Raw genomic sequence first — 20821 nt, forward strand, 5'->3', positions numbered from 1 at the left:
AAGCCAGAGGTGGAACCTCTTTGAGCCTGTGGGTCAAAAGCCATTTTCTGTCTGGGGCCGCATTCCAGTGTTGGATGACAATGAGGGCAAACAACTGAAATGCCAGCATATTTAACTGTGCTGGTTAACTGTATCCTAGGACAGGCATTCTAGTCCTTTAGAATGGGGAGAGCTGCAAAATGAAAAAGGGCTGGGAAATGAGGCTGTGGTGTTTGGCTCCATCCCTGGGCCTGACACACTCGCTGTATGTTCTGCTCTTGCAACACAACAATTGGCCTTCGAAGAAACAATTTCCCTGAAAGTCCACAAATCAGTACACAACAAAACACAACCTACCAATGCACCATGCAGCGTTCCTCGCTTTTGATTCACTGCCATCTCTCTGGCTTGCTGTCCAGGATACTGGGAAAAAGTGTCACGAGGTCCCCTGTTTTATGTTTCTATGTATGCTATAGGGATTGGAGTGTCTTTGCCGCTCTCTAGCACGAGAGGGTCACCCGGCGTCCCAGTGGCGGTCTTTCCTTCCCTTTCTACGGTGTGTAAGGTGGTGGCTTTTCAAACGGTGGGAAGTAGGGTGGCGAGTAGCGGGGAGGGGTGGTGGGGGACCACACGTAGCTTGGCGAGGGTGAGAGAGAAGGAGGGTCATCCGAAAGGCCGGACGGTGTCGAGGCTGGAAACATACTGGAATGCTGCGGTGAAAAGGAAAGCGAGAGAAGCCTTTATGGACGCCGAGGAGAAGGTGGCATTTGTCTTCCTGGACTTTCTAAGCATGGGGAGCCTCATCTGGAGAGCCCAGGACAAACTTGTAGGAGCTGAGAGGGTTCAGCCATTCAGTCACATGGAGATGGGTAGAGACCTGTTCTCCTCTGCAGTCGAGGGCAGGACGCGCTCCAACGGAGCCAAGCTCAGGGAGCCAAGGTTCAATTCGGATGCCAGGAAGCACTTCCTGACAGTCAGGACCCTGAGGGTGTGGAATGGACTTCCACAGGAGGTGGTTGAGGCCCCATCAGTGAGGGTGTCCAAGGACAGGCTGTACATGCACACAATATGCATGTCGTGAGTGGAGCCAGGGGTCAGACTAGATGGCCCAGGAGACCCCTTCTGACTCACTCTGTTTCTATGTTTCTACATCTTCATTGCTGTGCAATGGGGCCCAGAGGACAGAGAGCAGCGTGTGGGGTGCAGCTGCCACCCTCCAGCTAGCCCTATGGCTTGAGATGATGGGTGTTGCACTGCAACGTGTCTGGAAGGCCAGCTTAAGACAGATGCATCTCCCAGCATGTGATTTTTGTTTTTAAACTGGAGAGACCTAGAGCTGAAGCTGGGGCCAGTCATGGGCTCCATGCTACTGACAACTACTTCCCACCCAGAGGATCTTTCTGGATCAGGCACAAAAACCCAGAAGAGGAGATGAGGAAACTTTTTTGCCTGTGTGCAAGATCCCCAGTCCTTTGGTGGTAACCTGTCAAGAGCTGTACATTCGTGATGGGTGAGGCTAAACCCCAAAGCTGGCAAAACCTTGGCTGCTCTTCCTAGACCCCCTTTCTCTTTCATCAACCCACTGCATGCAGCCCACCCCTGGTATAAAGACTGAAACTGAGTGGAAATCAGCTTTACGTACTGCGGCAGATGCTCTTTTTAAACATCTGTGCAAGAAATCAGAGCAAAATGCCGGCAAGCATAGATGGGCCACGGAGAAAAGAAAGGCAATTGCAACCTGTAAAAATGGAGCTAACCCTGAAAATAAAGAAACCCTGCAGCCGCATGACGAAACATACCTGGAAGTCATATGCTGAATACGGTGGCAGGTGTGGTGTGCTGTGATAATACGTATTGTAGGACGTCACCTGGGGTCTTGAGTAATAAGAAACAGCAGGCCGGGCGCTTTCAACTGTGCAATTAAGAGCAGGAAGCGAGGGGACCTGTGGAAATAATGAGGAACGGATGAACGCGTGTTCTATGCACCTGAAAGGGAAAAGGAGAAGGGAACATGGCAAAAGAGGCTGGAGAGGAGAGGAACAGAGCACCTTTCTGTGTGTGTTGTCAGACTAACAGTCTGATGCCTCCCTACGTTCAGGTTTTCCTGCTTGCTGGGAGGTGGGTTTTTTTAAGATGAAAGAGTACTCACAGGGAACCCAAACCGCGTCCACTCAGCTAGAAGCGACGGAGTCCAGGCTGCCACGGCTTTCTCCCACGTGGACAGCCTGCAGGTGGGCGGGGGGGCGGGGGGGGGGCTCTTACCATATCCTTGAAGCTGCCCAGGATGGCTGCGGTGATGATCCCCAGAAACAAGCCCGTGATGTTGAGGATGGTGGCCGACCAGAGCAGATGGTAAAGGTGGATGATATCTTGGCAGCTGCTGACGCCGATATACTCATAGTAGCCGCCGGAAATCTCCACTCTGCTGAATCCAAAGCAGCGGATTAAGAGGCGCCCCGACGCCCAACATCTTGGGTTGCAGAAGTCATGTGGTGCATGCAAGGAGGGAACCGCGCACTGGACTGTCCCTCGTGGGGTTTGATGCTCCCTCAAGGAAAAGACTCACTTGCCTCGCTCCCTGGATGTCTTTTGTGCCATGGCAACCACTACCAAAAGTGCAGTAAAATAGGGATCAGGGAGACCTGACCTCCTGTTCCTTACTGTTTGTGAATCTTACAAGGTAGCTTTGGGTCGGTTATTGACTCTCAACCTTGCAGGGTTGTTGTGCAGATAAAAGGGAGAGGTGAAAGGGGATCATGTATGCAGGAAGGAAAAAGATGTGGCAAGGAATGAAGGAAGGCCTGGCTATTCAGGAAGGCCTTTGCCGACTAGGTGGCTTGCGGATGGGCAGAGGAGACAAATGTGGATTTTTCTGCAGCACTGGCTGCTTCCCCAGGGGAACTGCATCCTGACCCAGCTGGAGGGCAACGGGGTGAAGAAAGTTGCTTCAGGATAGCAATGCTTCTGTTGTGCTTTCGAGTGTTCAAAGTACATTTTGGGACTTGTCCCCAGTCTGGTTCCTCCTGCAGCTGGGTGGACTACAGCTCCCATCACCCCTGCCAGCATGGCACAATGGGCTGGGGATTTGAACCCATGTCTTCTCGAGATATGTTGTACTACAACTCCCATCTCTTGCATCCAGCACAGCAATGGGCCCTGCTTGCTGGGGATGATGCAAGTTGAGGTCTAGTCCATCAGGTTGGAGAAGGGCTGACCGACTGGGATGAGGGTCAGGCAGACCATGTGTCAAACCCCCGCACAGCCACGAAGCAAACCGGCGGGCCTGGAGGCAGCTGTGATCTCTCAGGTTGGCCTACCTTGCAGGCCTGTTGTCCTAAGATAGGTTAAGAAACAGAAGTGGAAGACTAGCATTGGCCCATTAAGTGGCCTGGCCAAGGGGCTGCCTTTAACCACGGAGCCCCACAATCCTGCAGGAAGTTCCACTGGAGTAGAATTGAGCTCACTCCCAGGTAAGTGGGTACTGCAAGGAGGGGAAGACACTATTCCACTGAAGGCTGCATTCCCTTGCAGGGCACTCCACCTCTTCCTCCCAGCCCTTCTGTTTGCCCTCTCCTCTCTCTTCCTGCACACCAGCCCGCCACAAGAGGGGCTGACTGCTCTGGCCAAAGGTCTAACCCACTGGCCCACAGACCTGCTCAGTCGCCCTAGCAGCTTGGGCTGGCATGAGCTGTGGGGCTTGTGAGGGGCGGGGGGACAGCCTCAGCACAGGTGGGATTTTAAGGTCAGCCATTTTATCCCAGGTATCTTGCTGCTTGTTGCTTTTCAACTGTTTTCCACTGATTTTATATTTCACATGTTCAATGTTTTTCATATGGCCCTTTGCAAACGACCCAAAGAGCTTTCGCTACTGGGTGGGGGAACAGCAGACACGACAAATGAACGAAAGCACAAAATCTGCAACTCCCAGCATTCCTCAGTCGGCTGGCTGGGGAATGCTGGTTGCTGGAGGACTTTTCTTCATGCTGAAACATGCCTGGGATTGCGTGCTGAACGCACAGAAACCTGCTCTCCTGGACTTGGTTCTCTGGAGTTACTGTCCAGCTTGGATCCCACCCTGAAATGATCCCATCATGTGCACTGACAGTAGGATTAGACCTGCTGCTGGCTGGAAGCAGAGAAGGCACTGCATCCTCGGCCCCCACCCTGCTCAACACTCACCTCCCGCAGTTGTATAAATCGCAGCAGAAGCATGTGTTGGTTTTGATCTTGGGTGTACAGGAGCTCCGGTGCTGAGTGGGGCAGACTGTCTGTGGAGCAACAGATAAAAGGTGCTTTAGGGGTTCGGGGCAATCGTCCAAAGCGAATGTCACATATTCTAGCCATTCAAGACTGCTCCAGCCTAGGAGATGCGTCAGTCAACCCTGTTTCTGACACTGCTTCAGACTGCTCCTCTGTCCAAATAAATCAAAATGCAACATTATCCCTGCATACTGAAAGCTAGCATGTCAAGGAAAGTAGTAACCCAGGGCCTCCAGGTGTTTTGACCTACACTTCCCATCAATTCTAGTGAGCATGGGTGATGGTACAAGATGATGGGAGGTGTAGGCCAAAAAGTTTGGAGGCCATAGATTGCCCATCCTGGTCAATACTGATACTTCCTGTTGAGATCTACTTTGCAATACACAGTATTTTTTTTATCCCTACGTGGGAGCATGTGATGCCTTTTGCTCTCTCTCAGTCTCCTGCAGTGGTACAATCCAGAAATGCATTTGCTTTTTGGATTTCTGAAGGACTGGGCAGGCTGGTTGCTGCAATCCAGGGGAGAGAGAGATTTCCTGGGGTTGGAGGTGGTGCTTGGTTACTACGGAAAAGATCTGGGGTTTGGGCACAGAGGGATCCAACAAAAGACAAATGTTTGCATTTCATGGTTTACATACATTCTAAAGTCAGCCAGCCAGCCTGCCATCTCTTTGTCTGTCTCCTAAGGACTCCCCTAGTCATAAATGTATGGATAAGGGAGAGGAGGACATTTGGCTCTGCCTGTCCCCCAGAAAATCCCTCTGCGGGCAGAAGAATTCCAGGGGAAAGCAGGAGGTGAAGCCAAAGGCCAGCTCATCCACGGGGATCAGATACACACCGATCCTCAGGACCGTTATTTCAGGAAGAGCCTCCCAGAGATCCAGGGCTTCATCTCTGACTCCTCGCAATGCTGCCTCTGCCTGCCTGTGCTCTCATGCTGCACCTGCGCAAACACCCACCTGTGGCTGGGCTGTGCTTTTGGAGAAGTAGTGGCACCGTCCTGCATAAAGTGGCCTGAGATCCTGTGAAGGGAACGGGGAGAAAAGGCAGCCTGTTTTGACATGTTATGGAACAGCAGGTAGAAGAACATTCCCACAAAGAAGACTTCCCTCCCAGGGCTGGACAGATGCTCGCATGAGTCATGTTACGCATCCCTCTTACGCTTGAAGGAGACATGCTGGGAAAAGGCATGTTTGGACAACAAAATGTGCTTGTTGTCTAAATAGTCTTAAGCTGTTCTTGCAGATGCTTCCATTTTCGAAAGTGCTTCTTCTTAAAGGGTCTCTTGCTGGTGGGGAGACAGAATCAACTGTGAGATACATGCAGTTACATGGGCTACCACCAGGACTACAATGCCCATAAGTCCCAGCCAGCAAAAAATGGTGGGGATTGTTGTGCAAAACATTTGGAGGTCACCAGCTTAGACCCTGTTGCAGCTGAAGATAATTTACTGCGGGTATCTCCTTTCTTCCTCCAAGAAGCAAAGAGTGGTGTGTATTTATCATCACCTTTTAGTATCACAACAACCCTGCAAGGTAGGGTTTGGTTGACATCTAAGAGGTTGAACTGAAGAAACCCTAGTCCAAATCTCACCGTAGCCCCAGTCTCAGTGGGGTTGGGCAGACCTCTGTGTCCATGGCCTCAGTCTCCCCCTCTGGAAGACGCGGATGATCATCATATGAGAGTCATTATCATGACTGTTTATTGACTGATTGCTATTTATTCATGGGAAGTGTTTATAGGCCGCCCTGCAAGGCTGCATCCTTCTACAAGTTATGGAGATAGTTGCCAAGCCAATGTGGGGTGTTGCTTAGAGTGCTGGAGCGGGCCTTGCAGGATCCCTGCTTTATTCCCTGCTCAGCCCTGCAGCCCATCCGCTGACGCTGGGCCAGTCACTGTGAAGTTAGAATGGAGAGGAGGCAGGCCTTGGGGTCCTTGCAAGGGCCATGGTGGGATGTAAGCCTGGCAGACTTCAGCCTTGCAGAACCAACCCGGTTCCGTACCTGAGCCCTGCGATCCACCAGCCGGAGCCTGGAGCAAAAGGCCTACGCTCAGAGCCAAGGAATTCTGAGCCCGAGCCTTCATCCACAGCAGCAGAACCGGATGGAGCGCATCGTTTTTCTGCTCCTGGCTTTTCTCAAAGCAGCAGCCTAGGTGTGGCGGGCAGAGTGGGGAGTGATCTTGTCACTGCCACTGGGAGGCGGCAATGCTGGTCATTCTGCTGCAGGCTCCCAGAGATCTGCCCGGAGGTCCGGATCCGCCTGGTGCCCACCCCGGGCTCACACGCTCTGCGGGCAGTTCTGATCCTCAGGGAAAGCAGAAGGCACACCCAACTGCTAGGGAAGACTGCCGGGCCATCCTCACCAAAACCAGCCAACACTGAAGCAGGCAAGCCCAAAGGTGAGGAGGTGGCACGGAGGGAGAGTGCGAAATCTCTGGCAGTTGCCCAGTCCTTCTCAAGGTTGGGAACTGGCATGCACCAGGCAAGGGAGAAGCCCTCTCCTCCGGTGCTTTTCTCCTGGTTTGGATGGCCTGGTCTAAATGAAGGGTGGGGCGGGGGGAGCGTTGGAGCAGGTACAGGATCCATGCACAGACTCTGCTTCCCCACCCTGCCACTGCTGAGAGCAACTTAGATGCACGAGGATGATGCTTCCAGACACTGGGAGGAAAGGATGGAAAGACCTACTGCTTGAGTCCTACTTCCACAGTCTTGTGGGCAGGATAATGATTGATGATAATAATGATAATTACATTGTTCACTCGGGCAATCCAGTTCTGCACAAGTCTGCATCTCACATGCATGATTCAAACCGACCAAGCCTGCAGAACTTTCTCTCAATTTCCAAACAAAACAAAACCCGTTTTGCCTAATTTTCTATTTATAAGTCTGCTTGTCATGGAGAGAGACAAGGAGCTACGTCATACCCTGGAAGTCTCAGGTCTGTAGCTGAATGAGTTGGTAAAACAGACTGTACCATTTAAGAGTGTAAAGATGAGGAGAATCATATTTTTAAATGCTCACTAACAACAACAAACAACACTTCCTTCAAACTAGGCTGAAAACTAGGGTGACCGCTGGACTAGCACCTTTCACTCTCCTGTGCTATTTTTTTATTTTTTTTACAGGCAGCATTTGTTGTTTTAGCATGGGGGAGCATTTCAAATGATGTGTGCACACACATCTGTGGTCTGAAATAACTGAGCCCATTCTGTGCATGCAGACTAGGCCTTACTCAGGGCAGTGTCCAACCATTTCATTCCATGAACGCAAATGTTTTGCAACCGTGGAAGCTACATTCTGAGCTATGTGCCAGGGAAGAACTCAACTAGTTACGTCTGCTTAAGTATGGTTGCCAATGTGGTTGTGCATTATGCTTCTGCAAGCCAGTGTGCAAACAGCTGCTTGTACCACCAGTTGTACAATCGAAAGATTCAGTGGAGCACTGCTAGTGCTGTTTGAGTTTGTGGAATGATACCACTGGATATTGTCCCCAGTCACCTCTCTTGCTTTCAAAATATCAGCATGCAATGATGACATATTTTCAAATGGGGCAAGGCTCAAGGAACCAGGCTTCAGGTGGGATGTCAGGAGGTACTTCCTGATACTTGGGACCCCTAGGAAATGGAATGGGGTCCTAAGTATCAGGGAGGTGGTGGAGGCCCCATCAGTGAGGGTGTTGAAGGAGAGACTGGATAACCACATGCTGAGGATTATATGGGCGGAGTCAGCTAAAGCTGGGGGTCAGACTTTATGACCCAGGAGGTCCCTTCTGTCTCGCTTTGTTTCTAGGTTTCTATTTCTATGTTTCAACTGTATGCTTACAACCATGAGGGCTAGAACCTTGTTTTAAAAAGAGTAAAAAATGGTCAGTTGGGATATCAAGAAACTGCATGATGCATACTTTATCCTGCACTTTGCTCTCCTTGTACCCGATGACATTCGGACAGGCTTAATTACAGGTTTGAGGAACGGGGAGACGCATCCACAAGCCCACTTTGGCCCGCGTACTCACTATGTGCCTGGCAGCAAACACGCCGTCCACGATGGCGCAGCAGAAGGCTGCGATGACCCCAAAACTGATAAACACGATCGAAGCAACCAGCTGTGGAAAAAGAGACACCTGCATACATTTACCTGCTTCTGCATATAATACATATGCTAACATCCACTCAAGGAGCCATTGTTTAGGGTTCTCTTCAATGACATGTGCTATATAGCCATTTCTCAACTTTATTCTTAGAACTCAAGCACACACTAATTACTTTATTGAACATAGGAGGCTGCTTTATAGTAAACCATCAGATTGTTTTAGCCTCATATGGCCCACTCCATCCAAACCCAACCTGGTGCCCTCCAGAAGGGCTGGACTGCAATTCCCACCATTCCCAGATTACAAGAGTTGCAGTCTAAAGCCTCTGAAGGGCGGCAGGCTGAGGAAGGGCTTCCTTTCTGACTGGCAGTGTCCCCCAAGCCCTGCTCCCAACAAATCCTTTGACGTGAACACGCTGGGGAACAAACCCAGGATCCTGAGCTATGTTTCCATGAAACCAAACATGTTTGGGGTACCCTTTACCCAGTTATAACCCTTGGTCTTCTTCAGGAGGACGTGCTTATGTTTTCCCATCCATTTTTATGTGGTTCTGCCACCAGCTGCCCATTGCTCATCACTCTGACATGCAGGAGATGAGAGAACAAGCAAGAGGAGGCTGCGATCGGGAATGGATACAACCTTGAGCTCTTCACATTAGGAAAAACACGCTTCCTTTGATCCAGAAGAGTTTCCCTCCCAGCATTCTGGGATGGTAGGGATTTGCTGGATTTCGGGTTTTCCATGCACCATGGCTGCAAAAGTCAATGACAGAAGACAGAAGAGCGGAACTCTGGAAGCGCAACCGAGAATGTGACACGGAACGGAATGGCAGCGAGACGCGCATCCCGACGTGCCTCCCACGGCCTGGCCAACTGGTCGCTGAGGAAAACTACCAGCCTACTTCCCCCGGAGCTGCCAAACCCCTGGTGTTCCGCCTGTTGGACCTGGATGCCCGTGGCTCCAAGGTACTTGTGTATTATATCTATATTTCCTCTTTCTGCCACAGGTCACAGTTTACCGTTTCAAAGCAACAGCTAAGAAACAGGATGTGAAATGAGGGAAAAGGGGCCAAGGGGAGCAAGATGAGTCAAGACCAGGGTACTGTCTGGTTCGTAAGGATATTGTGAACAAATGAGATTCTAATGTGCAGGAGAAGGTTCTTGGTGGGAAGGAGCTGAATGGCCAGATCTTGACGGATACTTGTATCCCACTGTTCAGCCCAGACTGGACTCCCATCTCCCCAAAGCGGCTGAGGCCCACTAAAAGCAGGCAGAAAGATACCAGGATGTTATGGCAACGTGGATGTCTGGATTTATTCGCATGATGGTTTCTCCTGATCTGTGGCAGTTGATGACATAGGCTGGATTCTAGGCTCTTCCCTCTACAGGGTGGGGCAGAATTTGTAGGTGGACATGGGGGCCGGCTGAGTGTCAAAGGGGCTGATCCACTGAAGCGTCAACTGATGCACCAAGGCTCCTGAGGAAGCACCCAGCTGGGAGCCTCTGACAGTTCTGAGCTGCTCCCAAATTTGATGATTGAGGGGAACCTGCTCTCTTCTTTTCCCCTCTGGAGCAGTCAGGCATTTGCTGGCCCCAGGTCTGAAGGTCTAGATCACATTGGGCTAGACTCACATCTTCTCTGGCCCATTCAAGCTGGACCAGGAGGATTACAGCTGTAGGCAGCATAGGCTAGGTTCACTCAACACAACCCTCACTATATGGCTGTTGAACCACGGGCTATACAGTGTCTGAACCCAGCCAAGGTAACAAGCCGTGGCTTGTTAACCTCAAACAACCCATGAAGAGAAACCATGGTCTGCTGTTGAGTTGTGAACTGTGTGTAGTTCACCACAGTCTGTTACCTTAGCTGGGTTCAAACAACAGGATAACGCATGTTTCAATAACAACCCACACTCAACCCAGATTCTGCCCTTCCATGTGTGTTATCCTGTTGTCTGAACAAGCCATTGACATTTGGTCAAGTTTTGCGAGACCTTGTTCAGTGGCTGCCAGTCAGTGTAGACAGCACAGAAGTAGATGACCCAACAGCCCAACTTGGTATAAAGCAATTTCCTAAGTTCTTTCAGACTGGAGTGCGGGAGGTCAAGCTTCAGGCCCATGGACAAATCTGGCCCACCTGAGGGCCAAATCCAGCCATATGGCGCATCTCAGCCACACCTATTTCCTCCAGAGTACCGGTCACTTTGCGCCTTCCAGGCTGTTGTGTAGGATTCCCTCCAATCCTAAAAGGTTGAGAAGCCTTAGTTGCCAGCAGTGAGAATGTTAAGCTAAAATATGCTGGTAATTTTGGCCCTCTCCCTTATGTTCCCTTCCTTTGCATTTGGCTTCCCTCACCAGTGGAATGTGGCTTCCAAGCCCTTCTCTCTGATTCAATTTGGCCTTTGGACTGAAAGAGTCTGGAAATCCTATCTTATAATCCCCCTCAGCTCAGCTGTAAATCCCACGCTTTGCCTGCAGAAGCTTCCAGATGCAGTCTCAGCTTCTCCAGGGCAATGCCTAAAATCCTGGAGCGCCACTGCTGCCAGTCAGGGTTGACTATACTGGGCTAGATGGAGCAGCTTCATCTGTTCTTACGGGCAAAGGCAAAACAACACCCTTGACTTAGTCAGGAATGGCTCGCAACAGATTCCCAGGAATTCATGATATGTCTTGGGGTGGGGGGGTCCAGTCTTTGCATGCCCGCGTTGTCGAAGCCCTCTTCCAAGCCTGGAAACCTGCCATTTCTCCTCCCACATGAAAAATGGATGCACACTTCCCATCTTTTGTAAAAGCGCAAGCGAAGAGAACCACAGCCAAGTAATTCTGCTGGGCAAGGTTGCATGAACTGCCTTTAAGAGGCGCTGTCACAAGCGTCTGGGGAAGACCCGCTCAGCGGCCCCACACTGGCCAACTGCTCGCACAGGAAGACGATGGAAAAGAGCTGGAGAATATGAGGAGGAATGGGAAGACCAACAAGGGATGGACAGGCAGGCTGGAAACACGGAAGATACTGCGCATGTTTATGCTGAAAAAGAAAAGAGACTGTGTGTTTTTACAAGAGGAAGAAGATATACATGCAGTGTAAGAACAAGAAGAAGAAAAACGAGGAGGTGGAGGAGGAGGAGGAGGAGGGATTCCTCCAGCAGCCAAAGCTTGAAGCCTGAAGGAATTTCCGTTGTTATCTGGGACTGAAGGTAACAGAGAAGATTCTCTTGTGCACAAGTCTTTGAACAATAGTGCAGAATATGTCACTGTCACAGCCTCAGCTTCCAGGTTCTCTTGCCTGTTGAAGTGACCATTCCTGAGCAAACCAACCAACCCCAAACCCCAAGAGAGTATGGGAAAGAACAAGAGCCAGGCCAGACGAGGGGTGGGTAAGAGTAAGTGGGGTAAGAATGGGACCAATGAAACGGCAGCCATTGGCCCATTTTGATGGAATTTTTTTTTAAGTGACAGAAGCTTCTGAAATATTTCACCTTTGGGGAACTCTTCCAAACCCCCACATGATCAAGGACATGCTCTACACCCCCCCCCCCCCCGAGACAAGAGGCTGGAGGAAGAGTCATGATGGCAGCCAAGGGGACGCTGTTGTGACTTTTCCGCTCACGGAAACACTCCTTGGTAATTTCCCAGGAATCCTAGCAAATGCAGTTTGAACTGCACAGGCCAGTATATTCTGCCCCATGGCATAGGGTTGCTAGGTCCTCAATGCACCGGGGCTTTGAAGAAGCAGAGCAAAGGTCAAGCTGAACGCACATGGTCACTTGAGAAGAGGACACGAGAGGCATGCCGGCCGGCTGCAACGCAACCCCGCTCGCCCCGCTCAGGGTGAAGCACTGCAGCACTGCCGAGAAGCGACTTCAAGGCCCCACGGGGACTGTGCAGGCAACGAGCGAGGCCCGATTCCTGTGCCGTGCTCGGAACGTTTAAAAATGCAACCGCGGGGAAGGCCGGGTGATCGGCTCATATCCCACATTGTATAGCACTTGGTGGCGCAGGCACGAACATGTGAAACGGATATGCAGCGGCTCAGTGGCACCGATCCCTCCCCGAGCTTCTGCTCTGGTGCCTGTGAAATGCTTTCTGCAAAGGGGGGCTCTCTCAGCACTAGCCAGGCTCCTGCCTCTCGGTTGTTATTTCCTTTCTTAAGAAAGGTTTTGTGTTTTGCCCACTGTCAGCTTGTTCCTCGGCAAGCTATTTTTCTTTTAGCCTCACCCTGGGAAAATACATGTTCTGTGGAGGCTACGCCCAATCAAGGCAGGCATTTAGGGCTTGAAGAAGCTCCTCCCATGACAGCCATTTTGTGAAAGCACCCAAAACACACACACTCAGCATTCCAAATGTGCTGCCCAACTCACAAGGGTTGGAGACACTACTGTCATCAACGGTGGCTGTCTCGGACCTCGGGTCAACGAGGGGGGAATCATTCCTGTTACCTGTCACCAGCTCTTTTCAACTGGAGATGTTGAGAATCTCACCTGGGAACTTCTACACATGGAGCATGTGCTCTGAAGCTATGATTAAGTGCAGTAAATAGACATGGTTAAATCAAGTGCCATTTGCAATATTTTCACTTAGCACAGTGGGCGCCTAACCTCGTGGCAAGCCAGCCAGGTGATGAGGAGAAGAGCTATTCTGCATAACTTTCATCGTGGAGTTTAAGGTTGCATAAATGAGATTCTCTGGCAGCTTTCCATCCAGACATTGATCAACCTCGGCCTGACTTAGCTTTGGAGAGCTTGCAAGATCATGCTCCTTCCAATGTGCTTGGGTCCAATTATATGACACTCGCCAGAAATATAGAGGAGTGCAAAGTTCTCAAAACTTTGCAAGGTCATAAAGAAGATGGGCATACCAGGTGGCTTACACCACTCAGGACCGCACCTGTCTGATTCTATCACTATTTCAAGTCCAAAAGTCAGTGTTGTTCCAAGCTATTTTCTGCCCATTGAGCTAAGGTAAGAGAGGCACCGGTTTCAGCTTCTAGCCAAAGGAAATACACAACAAGCACGAAGACGTTTTCTGTGACAGTCACTCTACAGCTGTTAAACTTACCATTTGCCTTTTATTTTCTATCAGATTTGATCCAATAATTCCAAGAAATGACCCAAAACCAAGCTGAAAGGCAAGCATTGCAAATGGTTTAGTTCTGGAAATCGCCCATTAGCTATTAAGCACAAATACAGAATCAAAGGGTGGGGAAGAGGGATACACACTGGTATTTCAGTACTTCCAGCAAGATGTCAACAATTCCAAGTAGTTAAAATAAAAACAACAGAATCACCAGAATATTGTATCCACATTGCTAACTTTCACAGGCAGAAAGTACCACCAGTATGTTATAAAGGCTTCAGCAATTATAGGTGGCCTATAGATACATGTAAATAAAGAAAGAAAGAAAATAAAGTGGAACATGTACCCATGTGAACCTCCCACCCCTCCAAAAATCAATCAATCAATCAATCAATCAATCCATGGGTATTTTTGAAAATGAACAAATTCAACATTGGCCTGAAGCAGCCCAAGCTAACTGAAAACAAATACCTAATCAAAATAAGTTAATTTAATTTAATAATTTAATTTAAACATGTATATGCCATCCTTTTTAACTCAAAGCCAGGAATGTTTGATTTATGTTTGTTTGTTTAATATGTAGCCTGCATCAAAAAGTCCTCATAGCAGCTCACACAATAATAAAACATGTTTAATACTAAGAACATAAACATCTAATGTATCTAAAATACCTGGGAGAAAGGAACTGTCTTTGCCAGGCCCTGAAGAGAAAACAATCTGGTGCCAAGTGAACTTCCTTGTGGAAGGAACAACCAACTAAGAATCATAGAAGAGTAGAGTTGGAAGGGGCCATGAAGGCCATCAGGTCCAACCCCTGTGTTGCAGGACACCTCGTCACACCACCCACTCAGAGGGCTGTCCAGTTTCTCTTTGAATGCCTCCAGTGTGGAAGAGCCCACCACCTCTCTAGGCAGCTGGTTTCACTGTTCTATTGGAACTTGGCCTTCTTCAATGGAGCACCTGGATAAGGGTTTCCCAGTATACTCACTGGGGAGGTGCAGATAGGAGGAAAAGCTCCTTTGGATTCAAGTATGGGCTAGCTGTAAGCCAAAACATCTCAAGGCCCACAATTCCCATCATCCCCCACTGTCAATGCTGGCCAGGCCGGATGGGAGTTGTAGGCCAAAACATCTGGAGGTCAATGCTTATGCTGGCCCCAGGCAGTCTATGAATGTCAAGCACTCTGAAATGGGTCTGAAAATGGACTATCAGCCAGTCCCAGTTTGAGGACCAGATCCCTGTTTAGGGCTAAGTACAGTTTCTGAGCCATTTTCAAAGGAGGTCTTTGAATCCCAAGATTTCTCCTACTGCCCTGGCATCCACTTTTGCAGCAGGGATTCTACACCCTTTTTGGACCCATTGGATCCTTCGGGAATTCGAGAAACTGTGGCGGGCACGCCACGAAGCCCAGCTGCTTTGGCATCTGCAGGTCACTCCTGTGGATTTCAGTCTGGGTCTCATTCTGTAAAAGGCTTGTTTCATGTTTACTGGGCATGGCAACATTTCTTTAAAATGGGATTATCTAATTCCACTAATGGCTAGTGGCGCCATACAGCTAATGTGCCTTTCAAACATTTGTTTTGGTGATATCCTGTAGTTGCTTCTTTGGGGGAAGAGGTTATATATCACTGATAATTGCTGGGAAAATCCTTAATTTTCATTCATGTCAACAATTTTTTAAATTATTTACCTGCTTCGTGGAAATTAACCAATGGTTAGCATAACTGGATTCTCTGCACTCTTTTGGCCATCTGTGATAGTTAAAAGACTGATATTACAGCACTGGAAGGAGAAACCTGCACTTCTTATGATGCAACAGACCAAGGACTTAGCAATGCTTTTGAAATTTGGTTGGGTGGCATAGAGACACTGCATTCAGATTGATATTTACTTGGATATTTGGTCCTTGTCTGTTGAGGCCAGTACATAACAGCCAGAAGCTGTTACATTGCACAGAAATCCATGTACATGTATTAAAAATTGGGGGTTTTCTAAAAATTAGGGGGCCCATAGGCACTGTATTGGGGGAGCCTTTCTCTAAAGAAAGGGGTTCAGGACCGACCCAATCATCTCCACCCATCCCTTCACGCACTGACTGTACCAAAGAAGCTTCTCAGGCCGTCCGTACTGCTGTTTTAGCAGGAAGATGGTGGCCTTGCGTGGCCCAGGAGTGCCACGTAAGTGGCTGGGCACAAAAGGTGGCAGAGTCCGCTCTTCATGTCCCTGCCGTGGGGGGAAGCTGGGTGCCTCCTCTGGCACGCCTGGGCAGGGCAGGTGGCAGGTGTCTGCTTTGGCCACCATAGCGGCAAGAGGGACTAAGATCAGCCTGTTAATGAGAAAGGGGTTCCTTACACCTCATCCTCCCCAGACTTGGCCATGCTTGACTAGAATCCCTAGCATCCCCATCCAGCGCAGTCAGGGGTTATGCTGGCTGAGGATGCTGGAAGATGCAGTCCAGCACATCGGGACGATACCAGGTTGGAGAAGGCTGGCATAGGCCTTTTTGCGCAGTGCAGTGACACTGACCCTAATTATAACACGCTTCCTTGGATCCAGTCCTTTCTAATGATTCCGAGCGCTGCGGCATCAAGAGATGACTGTGCTGCCCAATGGTTAAGCATCACCAATGGGAAATCTGAACCATGTGGGGTCAGAGCGTGGAGAGTTCTCAGACTTCTGTAACGCGCTTTACGTGGGGCTGCCCTTGAAGACGGTTCGGATACTTCAATTGGTGCAAAATCGAGCTGCCAGGTTGCTGATGGGGACTGGGCGTTATGTTCACATGACTCCAGTCCTCCATCAGCTCCACTGGCTTCCCATTGAAGTCCGGGTCCAATTCAAGGTGTTGGTTATGACCTATAAAGCCCTAAACGGCTTGGGTCCTGGTTACCTGAAGGAGCGCTTACATCCATATATGCCTGACTGCCCCTTGAGATCTGTGGGAGAGGCCCTTCTCCAGGAACTCTCTGTGAATGATATAAGGAGGGTGGGTACTCGGAGGAGGGCTTTCTCTGTGGTGGCGCCCAATCTATGGAATGTGCTCCCCAGAGAGGTCCGCCTGGCGCCGTCGTTATTTGTTTTTTGGCGCCAGGTGAAGACCTTTTAATTTAAACGTCATTTTAATTGTTAACAATATTTGCTTATTTATCTGGCCAGGGCGACTTCTTTTATAACCTCTTTTATATCTTTTATTTATTTTATATTGTTAATTTTAATTTTATATTGTTATTTTTGTATTTTATTGCATTTTATTGTGTTGTAAGCCACCCCGAGGCTTCGGCAAGGGGCGGCATAGAAATGTTCTAATAACAACAACAACAACAACAACAACAACCCCTGTTGCCTCTCAGTCCTGCTGTGCAGGCAACAGGAATTCTGCAGCCGCACACTCCAGAAGGGAAATGCCCCATATTATCTCTGAAGTGGGAATGACCTCAAAGGGGGGACCTCAAGAGGTGGTGCAGACAAGATTGGGGTACCCACAGGCTGGGTTAGGCCCATGCTCTGTATCCCTTATGTATGCAGATATGTATGTTGGTCCTTCCATTTTGATGCAATCTCTCCGACCAGGTTCATACATAACAAACTATAGTCTACTTGAACTGCAGTTTGTGGCCCTGTTCAAGATTTATCCAGCAGATGGTTGAACCAACCATAATTTGTATTCTCAATACCTGGGCCTTTTTGTTCCCACCCCCTTGGCCCACTTCCCTTCCGTCTCCCAAACGCCTTTGTGGCACTGTAGCACTAACGTGTAGCGCAGCCTGGGCCCCTTTGTGAGCACTCCTGCCCCCTGCCTTTGTAACCTGGCAAAACAACACACAAACAATCCATGGCTTGGGGTTCAAATGGAACAACCACCCATGGCTGAACAATCCAGAGTTCCTAACCAGCAACAAATGATGGCGCCTCTTTGTGGGTGGCTTTTGATTCACAAACTGTGGTTTCCTAGCACAGCTACACCCAGGTTTCACGACAATCCAGAATTCAATAAGCGTGGGTTAAATAAGCAGGACATAGTGGGGTTACTATCCAACATCACCATGAGAAAAAGGAAAACAAAACTATTTCAGATCATCAAAGCAGAACCAAGATTTTTCTTGGTAAATTAGCACTTCATCTAGGAGGGGATACTGAGCATCCCATGGATTCTGTGAACAACTAGCTCATTTAAGCATGTGCTGGACAGCTCTGCCCCAGTTTGCTGTGTTTTCTTCTGTATGAATCTTCTTTGTGTCATTTTGCATTTCCAGTCAGCCTCTTACAAAATAAGCAGACCTGGCTGACAGCAGTGGGGGCCCAACCTAGCAGCAAAGAGGTCTCCAAAGCCACAGCTGCCCCACATCAGGGAGTGTGGCAAACTGCAGCTCCCGTGGTCACATCCATACGGGGATGCTGGCACTATCCATCTACCCTTCAGGTAGAGGAGGAACAGGATGGCTGTTTAGGAAGACTCCAATATCTCAAGGGCTACCTGTTCCATACGAATATACCTGAATATATGTGGTGTATCAGAGCCATTCCCTGTGTGCCCTCTCCTAGAGAAGCTCATGGGGGGTGGTGTGGCAGCTCAGAAAGGCAACGGGCCTTTTCTGGGTTAGCTCCGCATTTCTGGAAAGTTTTTTCCAAGGGAGCTTGCCTAATGCAGACACTGTCCTTTCAGCACTAGACAAAGATAGGCTTCTTTTCCTAGGCTTTGAACATTAGCCATGGTCCTGTTGTGGTTGATACTGAAGCGGTTGTTCTGGACTGGGAGAGGAGCTTGTGCATTGCACATATGTATAGTTTTTATTATGATTTTGAGTTGTCCTAATAATGGGTCATTTAATTTTGGATTTTTTCCTGTTAAATTAATTATGGACCCCTTTAATTGTGCGTGGAAGCCACTTCGAGCTTGCGTGTCGGGGCGGGTGGGTGGAAAGCAATGCATACATTTTCACGACAGTATGTCTCCATGCCTGGTACATCAAGAAGCATGGGTCTGGGGGCATCCCCACTTTTTCCTGCTCCAGAAAACACTTTGCCCTTCTCTGAAGCAGCCCTGAGCGATTCTTTTCCTGCACCCAGAAGGGCTTTTGCTCTGCCCTGCGAGGCAGGCTTGATGCTGCAGCACCTCGGAGAGCGCCCAAGGGAGCAACTCCTCCAAGAAGGACCCAGACCAGGCTGAAGCCTTTTGCACTGGGCAGCCAAACCTCTCTGGCCCAAGGGCTGCATTCCGCTCCAGAGGGCCTCCAAAGGCTTTTGGCTGAGCCACAAAAGCAGCAGTGCAGAGCCTCCGGCCCAGAATCCACATCTAGTCCCAGCTGGTGGCTGCAAAGCCCATGGCTTGTGTATCCATTCTGGGCACATCATTAGTAGCGACACAATGTATTTACAGTATATTCTATCCTTTTCTCCTCTTGTGAGAAACTTAGAGCAGCTTGTCAAGTCCTTGTCCACTTCCCTTTCTCAACTACCCTGTGAGGCAGGTCAGGCTGAGAGGGAGCAACCGGCAGGGAAAGGGTGGGGCCAATATGCCCCCCTCCATGGCATATTTTTACTTAGAGTTCTTACTATCAGCAGCTAAGCCTGAGAAGACGCATTTCAACTTTTTAGGATGGAAAACAGAATCTGAGCAAAACCTGTGAAAAAAACCCACACTGGGCTCTGGGCACTCCTGAAAGCTTGAATTTAGCCCTGGCCCTGCATTTCTACACTTCTGCTGTAAGGAAAGAAACTGTTTTAACAATGGAAGCAAGCAGAAAGAGCACTTAAACACTGAAGACACTCCCATCTTAACCATTTGGAAAACCTGCCAGGCATTCAGAGGAGACTGCAAGATTTCTCAACCTACCTAGGAATTCTATACTTACAATAACCCCTGGATAATAACCTCCGACAGTCACATTTTGGGTTCTTGTTGTAGCCGCAAGACCAACCGTGAGAATTAACAAAGACACAATGAGAAGCGCCACTGTTACATACAGGGAATTTCTTTTTCTTCTGTCGAAAGACCCTAAAACAGACACAGACACACACATATAAAAACAGCACTGGTTCCAGCAGCGGAGTAGCACAGCACCCCCATCCCCACAGGCACCATATTCCGCTGCTGTTTATTGGAGGTGTCATGAGGTAGCTTGTTTTAATGTTTCACATGCGGGAGAAAGGAAGCTGCCCCATACTGGGGTGGGCAGAAAGCGGATCTCCAGATATTTTGGACTTCAGCTCCCAGAAGCCCTTGTCAGCATGGCCAATGCTCAAGAATACTGGGAGTTGAAGATCTAGAGGTCTGCTTCCTCCCAACCCTGGCTTACTCCACTCAGACTGCTTGCTCATCTCACCTCGTAGTCTCAGGTCCAAAAGGGAGCTGCCCTGCTCATTTGCAGCTATTTTGGCTACATCACCCCACATCATGCTACAACTATTTCCCTCAATCTGGTCTCCTCCAGATGTGCTGGAAAGCAAAAATGGGAATTGCAATCCAACACAGCTGAAAGACATGAAGTTGGGGAAGGTTGCCCTACAAATTAGCAAATGATTGGGCACGTTCTCTCTCTTACTCAGAGAATGTACCCAGCCTCCTCCATGGCTTCTTACTTTAAACTTACAAACCCTCAGGAGCATTTTATGGAGTCAGCCCAGTATCTTAGGGAGTCCATCTGCCATTGCTAAAACTGCACACACATGCACAAACAGAAAACACACCCAGGACCTGGCATAATCCAGGTTGCAAAAGCATATATGAAAATAAGTTGCGTTTCCTAAGAACATGGCTAAACAGCATCATGCCTAATACTGAAGACCAACAGCTGACTCCCTGCAGAAGTGGTATCTACCATGCAGGAGTACAGCACATGGCTGCATGGGAGCATACCATTGCCCTGGGAGAAGGGGTCTTCACGCCTTGAAACAGCAAGGAGATCCTTATGGCCTCCAACAGACAGTGGCAAATAAGTAACCAACTCATGGCAAGAAATCGGCTCCTTCAATTAATTAGTGAAAGCGAACAGGAGGAAAACAGTCAAATCTACATCTCTCCCCAGAAAGAAAATTGCCTCCATATGGCCAGGAGATAACTCTGACCCCAGCTCTCCAGAGCTAGTGTCCTTCAGATGTTTTGGACCTTAACTTCTATCAGCGCACATGGCCAATGGTCAGGAACAGTGGCAGTTGCAGTCCAGAGAAGAAAAGTCCAGGTCACAGAGGGCTGCTGTAATGGACCTGAATCAGACTGACTTTTGAATAATTGCCACAGCCTCTCTGACGTGCTAACAGGCCTTTCTTTAAAAAACGCTTCTGCAGAATGTCTTGGAGTCTCCACGGAGCTGATGCCAGGGGCTGGCGTGAGCAGTCACCTGCCAAGGCGCTCACCCCAGCAGAGGCTACTGCAAATCCCAGGAGCCTTCCTGCCCTGCCCTCGACCCTTTTCCTGCTCCC

At 49.3% G+C, this 20821-nt stretch overlaps 1 protein-coding gene across 5 annotated transcripts in view; it reads right to left on the reverse strand.

Moving 5' to 3' along the window:
- Window positions 1-530: 530 nt before the first annotated feature.
- The window catches only part of TMEM255A (transmembrane protein 255A), a 47333-nt gene continuing 27042 nt past the window's right edge, over window positions 531-20821 (reverse strand). The window contains exons 2-9 of one of the 5 annotated variants that reach the window (XM_044427394.1): window positions 19255-19397; window positions 13385-13447; window positions 8253-8342; window positions 5195-5261; window positions 4159-4315; window positions 2242-2404; window positions 1779-1922; window positions 531-689 (exon numbers count right to left, since the gene is read on the reverse strand). In XM_044427394.1, coding sequence (XP_044283329.1) covers window positions 531-689; window positions 1779-1922; window positions 2242-2404; window positions 4159-4315; window positions 5195-5261; window positions 8253-8342; window positions 13385-13447; window positions 19255-19397 — 986 coding nt within the window. Of the gene's footprint in view, window positions 690-1778; window positions 1923-2241; window positions 2405-4158; window positions 4316-5192; window positions 5262-8252; window positions 8361-13384; window positions 13834-19254; window positions 19398-20821 lie in introns of those variants that run through there. The other 4 variants (XM_044427398.1, XM_044427396.1, XM_044427395.1 and 1 more) reach the window with 4 other exon arrangements.

This window comes from Varanus komodoensis, unplaced genomic scaffold (assembly GCF_004798865.1).
Source record: "Varanus komodoensis strain SLA01 unplaced genomic scaffold, ASM479886v1 scaffold18_3, whole genome shotgun sequence".
Taxonomy (NCBI): Eukaryota; Metazoa; Chordata; class Lepidosauria; order Squamata; family Varanidae; genus Varanus; species Varanus komodoensis.